The sequence below is a fragment of the Python bivittatus genome, unplaced genomic scaffold, assembly GCF_059951505.1.
Source record: "Python bivittatus isolate LINGU-HERP-01145 unplaced genomic scaffold, Pbiv_v1 ctg000190_np1212, whole genome shotgun sequence".
In the NCBI taxonomy this organism is placed as follows: domain Eukaryota; kingdom Metazoa; phylum Chordata; class Lepidosauria; order Squamata; family Pythonidae; genus Python; species Python bivittatus.
Window position 1 is genome coordinate 11,137,979 of NW_028277042.1, and position 8,015 is coordinate 11,145,993.

At 40.6% G+C, this 8,015-nt stretch overlaps 1 protein-coding gene across 1 annotated transcript; it reads right to left on the minus strand.

The window, feature by feature from the left end:
- Positions 1-421: 421 nt before the first annotated feature.
- Positions 422-5,601, minus strand: CUNH16orf86 (chromosome unknown C16orf86 homolog). The gene is made up of 5 exons (XM_088136027.1): positions 4,488-5,601; positions 3,578-3,735; positions 2,797-3,005; positions 1,168-1,329; positions 422-877 (listed from the first exon to the last, which is right to left on the minus strand). The coding sequence occupies exons 1-5, from the start codon at positions 4,605-4,607 to the stop codon at positions 717-719; spliced, it is 810 nt and encodes a 269-aa protein (XP_087992153.1). The 5' UTR covers positions 4,608-5,601; the 3' UTR covers positions 422-716.
- Positions 5,602-8,015: the final 2,414 nt, after the last annotated feature.

The following is an 8,015-nucleotide window of genomic DNA, read 5'->3' on the forward strand; positions in this document are numbered from 1 at the left end:
TTACTTTGTAAAGAATAGACTATAAATGGTGTGGCCTTGAACACACAAAGGATACTTAAGAACCTAAGACATCCATGCCATCTAGCGGTGGTTAGTCAGATGTTCTGGAAGACCAGAAAACTAGGTTACAGGGAGAAAGTCCTTCCCAGCTGCTATTAAAAATGCATAGAAATTAAGGTAGTCAGTGACATCAGGAAGAAGCAGGTACAAATTCCTACTATCCTTGCTTAGAGTAGTTCTGGGAATAAAATGTGGGGGAAATCCATGTACATCTTCCTTGATAATTGTGTGTAATTACTCAGCAGTGCTCTTGCAAGGGTTCAGGGAGGGTATTGAGATGAATGGACTGTCTTTTCTAATGCTAACTTGGGCTCTGGTTTATTTAGACCAGTGTTTCTCAACCTCGGGAACTTTAAGATGTGTGGACTTCAACTCCCAGAATTCTGAGAGTTGAAGTTCACACACCTTAAAGTTCCCAAGGTTGAGGAACACTGATTTAGACAGTAGCAATTCCACTCCTGCTTAGACTGGCCCCATTTTTTCTCTTTTTTACTGACAAGGAACAAATGCTTATAGTCTGACAGTTGACTATAATGAACAAAACTTGAGGAATTACACTCAGATGGGATACAAGGAGCATCTAGTAAAATTCCTGTCTCTGAAAAACAGCACTGCTGATCTCTTCAGGGAGGAGCTAGGCCTTCTGTCAGATGCGATTACTTGTTCTGTGGTGACAATGGAGGAACGAGATGAGCTGCGCAGACGCTGAGCATCTTATCAATGTCCACTTGAGTAGACTTATCTACCTCTGTTTTCACTACAGCACCTGAAGTGGTACTTGGTAGATTTCTCAGTTCCTTGCCTTTCTCTTCTGCAACTGCAACAGAGAATAAAGGGTCAGCATGGACTACTTTCTCTCCTAGGTAGATAAGGAAAGGCAAAGCTAGCAAACTAGTGGCTTTTTCAATTCCACATCATAGTTACTTAAAAACACATCATAACTTCAGATTTTTTTTAAAAAAGACACAGATTTCACATCAGGAATAGGTTTAGCTGATCACTGATCTTTTGGAGCACCAAATTATATTCAACCTATTTTTCAATTCCAACCCATATTAGTTTTGGAAAAGGAGCTAGGTCCACCTCCCTCTGTTTCCAGCTTGTTACCTATTGATGGAGTTATTCTCAGTTCTAAGGAGCCTGTCTTGTTCTCTAGGGGAGAAGGAACCTCCATGTGGGGCAGGTCATATTCCTTGTCCGATGGTCTGTTCATCTCTGGGTTGTCGTAGTTAATATATTGATATAAAGGACGCAAACGCTGGGACTTTTCTAGAAGTAATGACAATGTGAATGTTGGAGATCAACTGGCCTCTGAAATATAAGGAGCTATTAGTGAATACAGCTATAGTAGTCCTTAAACAAGATAAGGAAGGCATGTAGAGAGTATGATTTCTGGAATTTTTCCCAATTCTTTTACCAGCAGTTGCCATAGAAGGCATCTGTACTTTCTTTTGTGCAACAACATCACATCTGTGTATTTGTTTCTGTTTTTGCTTTTTTCTCATACTGTATGTATGTGAGTATGGGTATGCTAGGAAACACAAGGCAGGCCACGTACTCACCACTCTGGATCATGTGGCCGGTGGGGGGACAAGAGAAGGGGGCTTAGGAATAGAGGAGATGGCGGCATTCTGAGCCATTGCCCAAATGCCTTTCCATAGGAGCACATTGGGATTTTTTTCTTTCCCCAGGCCTGATCTGCATCATATTCAAACTCAATCTTTCTTTTGCTGGCTTTTCCCAACACATCAAATGTGGTCCTATTCTGCTCAGGTTTTAGAGTTATTCTGCTGAGCGACAGAATCCTAAGATGATGATTGATAGAGAGAGAGAGATGATAGATGATAGGTAGACAGACAGACAGAACTTCTCTTTCTCTAAGGTGGAAACTGAGATGAGTATAGTTCCTGCATCTTTATCTGGTACACACCTTGCAAACCTGTCCAGCTGGTAAAACCATAACAAACTGCAAACATCCTGCTTACGACTTGTAATGAAAAATTCATTCATTTTACATGGCACTCCATTTCTCAAGACTTCGAGTCATCTCTCCTGGGGTAAGGAACAAGGACTCTGGAACTGGAATTCCCATTCTCCCATGGTGGAATGTGTTTGAGAAAAATGTTTTTGGTTGTCTAAACAAGCACTAATACTGTCCTTTCTTTCTGATGTCTGCTAATGCATTTCTTGAAGAATGTCACAGACGTCGTGGTATGCTGGTCATGGGGCTGAGGGCAGGGTATAAGTAGCATTTGTTATACTTGAAGACCAACTAGAGAAACCACACACACACTCTACCTACCTACCTGTCTACCTATTTACCTGATCATCTATCTGTTTTCATATTGAGAGACAGAGAGAGAGAGAGATGTATCTGTACCTTATACAAATGGGATCAATTCCTTTTGCAGAGGGAGTTCCTTATTTACAAGTGGAGAAGGAAATACATTAATAGTAACTATTTGATTTAATATTTATTGATTTAATCACATTTATGTTTATTCTTCTGTCGTGACCTTTTTGGGATGGGACTACTGGCAGAACAATCAACAGCTAATATTGCTCAATTAAAGCTGTACATCCATAAACTAAATGTACACTATCTTCTCATTTTCAGACTCTTGAAATGCACTACTTGCTTCAGAAAGTAATACAATGAAATACTGAATATTCCAGGTATCAACAATCGCTCAAACTCATGCTCTGATGCCGAGACTTTGATTTCTATCCACTCACTCTCTATAGTTGCAGATTCTGGAGGCAGAGAACTCCCTGTGGTGGCAGGTGGGACTGGGGTGATTTCTTGAGTTGACTTTCTTTTCTTGGATTTCTTGGGTTGCTTCAGCACAAAGGAAGCTTCAGCTTTGGAGCTCTCAGCCTCCTCTGCCCTTGGAGACAGCTTCTTGAAGTCTGCATGCTGAAAAACGAGCATGTCAGAGTCAGTTCTGTGGGGCAGAAAGAAGACAGGAGAAGAGCTAGAAGGAAAGAAGGGAATTCCAGTTTCTCTCCCTTAAGCCCTATTTCATCTAGGAACCCCACATAGCTAGATCATTATTGTTTGTTTGACTAAATTGTTGGTATCCCCATGCATTTTTCTTGCAAGCATTCTTACTGAGGGCAGAAGAAACAGTTAAGATGAAGTCCTCTTCCAAGAAACAGGACCATGTGCAAATAGTCTTGAAACTCTTAGGTCAAGAAGGCTTTACGGATGATAACCATAGGGCTTTATTTTGCTATCTTAGGTGACATGATCCTTCCTATCCCATTCTGCATGGAGAAGCCAGCTGACCTAGCATTTGAATCCTTTATCAGTATCATTTTCCCCTTACATCGTGGTCTCCATCCAAAGTCAGGTTCAATCTCTGAAAGGAGGTCAGTCCTTTCATTCAAGGCACTTGGCAGTTTTCTTCCACTTCTGCTTCCTGATATCCTGAAACACTGAATCTGCGATACTAAGAATTCCTTTTCAAGTATGATCTCCTTCTGAGCTATAGGGCACATGTTTCTCACAACTTACTTGGTCATTTTTGCCTTGAAACCATAAGTAGTTAGCCAAGCTTGCAAAACTGAAACAGATTTCAGATTCTTGAGCTCAGGAAACAAGTCTTGGTGTTGCTGGATTTCTTCCTCATACATCTTGGCATGGAGGATAACACCCTTTCCATCTTCATGCCACTGGGAGAAGAGACACCATTACCATTAATCAGTATGGGAAGCCAATGTAGGAGAGGAGAGGAGAGGAGAGGAGAGGAGAGGAGAGGAGAGGAGAGGAGAGGAGAGGAGAGGAGAATGAAGTCTGAACATAATTTTCTCAGGAAGAATATGAAATGAATATTTTGGGGTGGAGCAAATTACCTTTAAGGCCTGGGGCATACTAAGAATTATAATTACATAGAGTGGGCTCACTCACAAAGTAGCTGTCTGAAGAGCGTTGTGTATTCCCCAAATGGCTGCCAGGGTGGGAATTGTGAATCCTAAAATACCCACTTACTCAAAGGCAAACTGAACTTTAGGATGTTCTCTATTATCTCAGTGGGACCCACATGGAGGCCAAAGACATCTCTGAAAATAAATATGATGCTAGATGTTGGACCTTTCATTAGCAGCATGCCAGATTGCTGTTTCTTTATTATTAAAAGTGCTTTAAATAAAGAGGGATAGGGAATCTGAGTGCCAAGGAAAGTAAGTGGGATGTACCCTGGCAACCCCTGATCTTGGGGCTAGAGAAACATTTTGGAGAAAAACTCTGTAGCTTTCCATAGCAGTAACACATATTTCTATTTCTGATTAGGATGAAGTGCATTCCTCTCTCCTGGCCATTCCTGCAGCAGGTTATCCATTCCACATTAGCAAGCACATGGGTGTTCCCAATGTTGATAAGTCATACATCCCGTCTGCTTTTCTTTCCTGCATTACTCATCTTTTACCTCCAGTGACTTGATGGTGGGGTTTTCCAAGGCTGCAGCCAGCTGGAACAGAAAATGTGGGGTTGTGGTCTTCCCTCCCAACTTCTTCTCATTAGGGCTTCTGGCACAGGCTGTCATCATCTGCCAGTTGGGGGGAAAAAATCAGAAATGGCATAGGCTGCTGTATGTATTTTGCTGGGCAAATAAAATAGCAGTTTTACACTTTGTTTACTGTTAGAAATCGTGGTTATTCCTGCTGTCAGGGCACCGTGTTTGAATTGTGGAGAGAAATAGAAAGTTAAAGAACTGGGTTGATGCAAAAGGTAGCAGGATAATGATCTTTCAGAATTGTACAAGAGAAAAATGCAAAGCAGCGCTTTTGGAACCCTTCATGGTCAGCTGTAGCAGCACAACTGGTTTTTAAACTGTTTATGGTTATTAAAGAGCCAGTTTGGTGTAGTAGTTAAGGCTCCAGAATAGAAACCAGGAGATTGTGAGTTCTACTCCACCCTTAGGCATGAAAGCCGGTTGGGTGACCTTGGGCCAGTCACTCTCTCTTAGCCTTAGGAAGGAGGCAAGGGCAAACCACTTCCAAAATCTTTCCAAGAAAACTGCAGGGACTAGTCCAGGCAGTTGCCAAGAGTCAATACTGACTCGAAGGCACATACACACAGACATACACACACAAACACACAAGCACACAGGCTATTAAACCTGTTGAGACCCTGATCTTCTTTGAATTAAATCATCGTAAAAACAGAGTTAGATAGGCCTGACACTTTGTGTTAAGTCATGGCTTTCTTAACTATAGTTTATGAAAATGCCACAGTTGGCTTCATGCATTCATGGTTCAGAGACCATTATGGTTCATTATGGTCATGGTTCAGAGACCATTATGGCTAAATTCACCCAATCTACTGAACAGCTAGCAAGCAAATAAAATTATGACAGTGCAATTTGTGAATATTGCTACATGGTCATCCCAGAAGTAGGTTTCATGCCATCACTGGAATGAGGATTTCCATATGGATTGAAACATGCAAGACTACTGTAATGGTCAAACACTAGTTGACCTATTTGATTCAAGGGCTATCCTAAGAATACAGAATACAACTGGAACATATAATGCAAACGATTCTGGATAAACAAGTAGAAAGTGGAGTTGTCCTTGGCTGAAGTTTCTTAACATGACCAAACTTGTTTTTTATTTTTTTTACTTCCTACAAATAATCATAAATACTACATTTTGTTAGGAACAGCTTCTCTTTCCTTTTAGCATTTACTGAAATAATTTTATTTTGAAAATAAAGACAAAAAATTAAGACAACATTGTTCTTGAAATAGCTTAAGATGCATTCCTTGTAAACTGCCAAGATTCTCCTGATTGCAATATCATTTGTATGTGAAAAATAAATGCATGCCAGTGAGATTCAGGCGCCTTCTCTATGAGACAGATTTTTGAACTGCAGTGAATTACATGATTAGCTTCCTTTATTCTGTCATGAACACTGCATATAAAGAACTTCCCACCTTTCTCATCACTCTGTTGTGTTTACAAAAGCAGGTAGCTAATCTATCATCAAGAAGGCAACTAATCTAAAAGAAATAATCAGTAGGTCATGCCTTTTGTGATGAGGTAAGAAGGATGCAGGAACCTACATCTTTCCAAGATATTCATCAGTTTTGGAGATGATTGGCTCAGCCTTAGAGAAATATGGCTCCATTCCCATGGAAGCTCTGGGTGAAAACTCTAGTTATTATTACACCCTCTCCAGCAAGTGATGTCAACTGAACTATAGCACAAAAAGGTACTTCTGATGTGCCAAGGATAGAAGCTTTTTCTGGTGCAGCTGTGTCCTTCTCAGTGACCAACAGATGTTCCTTCCATAACTCAAGCTGCTCCTGCTGATCATTTTATTAAGCTGCTAAAGTTATCTTATTTACCACTGGATCATGAATCATGAGGATTTTCATAAATCCTGAAATCCTAATCAGGATTTATTTTAAAAAGTTAAGGAGCTTCTGTTTCCCATTTCTACTGATGGACACTTGTAAGCTATGGGCACCCTAGCATCAACTTCGTGTCATCATTCAAACTGAGGACTTCAACTCAGTGAATGCTGGCAACTCAAAAACAGAAGGATAGAGTCCTCACCACAGCTGTCTGTGACAGTTTGTCTAGCCTAAAGCGTTGGTGAGTTTCCACTGCTCTGTCCAGTAGTGATTGGTTAGTAGGCCTTGGAGATATTAGTCTGTCTTCCTTGAGGACCAGTTGCTAAGCTACAAGGTTCATAGCATTCTGCTGCCTCTCCATCAGTGGCTGGGAATCTAGATCCTTTCTTCTCCACATCTCCACAAATGCCTGCTACATTATCTATCCATCAGCCTCTTGGAGATCAAATAGTACAGTAGTGACAAAACTGCACAATATGTTAGCTACAGAAAATCTGGCTGCCCTTCTCTCTTTTGTCATGCCATTGCAGTTGTGCCAGACGTAAATCAATGGACATGGAAGGAAGGAAAAAGCTTGAACATTCACCACCAGTGGATCTCTTTCTTATTTATCTAAAACCTCAGCCCATTGTCTCGGGAGAAGGCATTAATGCTAGGAAAGGTGGAAGGAAAGAGAAGAAAAGGACAACCAGCAGCAAGGTGAATGGACTCAGTTACAGTAGTGATGGGGGCACCATTGGAAGACCTGAAAGACTGGGTTAGGGACAGATCTTCATGTAGGAAATCTATCTATGTGGTCACTAAGAGTCAACAATGATTTGATGGCACATGATCAGTCAATCTGCCCAATGATATATGGGATGAGGGGAGACCTGTGGAGCACATGGCTGAGCCGAAGAGATGCTTTCAATAAAAACTGAAGCATTATAATGATACAATTGTAAAAAACAGAAAAGCAACTGTGTGCTCTGTGAGGGCTTCCGAGCTACCAGCTGTAAGAAGCTTGCCTTGGTGAGACTACAGGGGCATTTTACTCCAGCATATGAGTTTTCACATCGGTCAATCACAAACAGGATATGAAGAGTGTTTGAAGATGGACTTGTTTTATCTTCAGATTCTTAGTATTCTCTGGCATTCTTTGAAGCTAAATAGTATTGAGTTCAAGGGGACACATTTCCAGGTCAGTACATGTACAATTGCAATATAATAGAACCATCTTCCTTTTTTATTATATCCTGCTTTCCTCCCAAAAGAGGGGTCAAGAGGGCCAAGTTCAATAATAAAATAATATTGTATTTGTTTCTAATGAAAAGGTAAGAGCAAATTAATTAAACTCACCAGCCGAAAGGAAGAAACAGCTCCAACTAGTCAGCCTGGCTGAATAGCAAAGTGTATTTCTGTATTATTGTGTTTTTTGCTTGTAAGCCAGGTAGAACTGTAATGATTCAAGTGGCATAAAAGCTTCTCAATATAAAATATAGCATATAACATATAAAATAAAAAATGATATGTCTTTGCCTCTTGGCCAAAGGATAACAGAGAGAAAAGTAGCTGTACAAGAAGTTCCAAAGATTGCCGTAGGATGCAATTTTACGT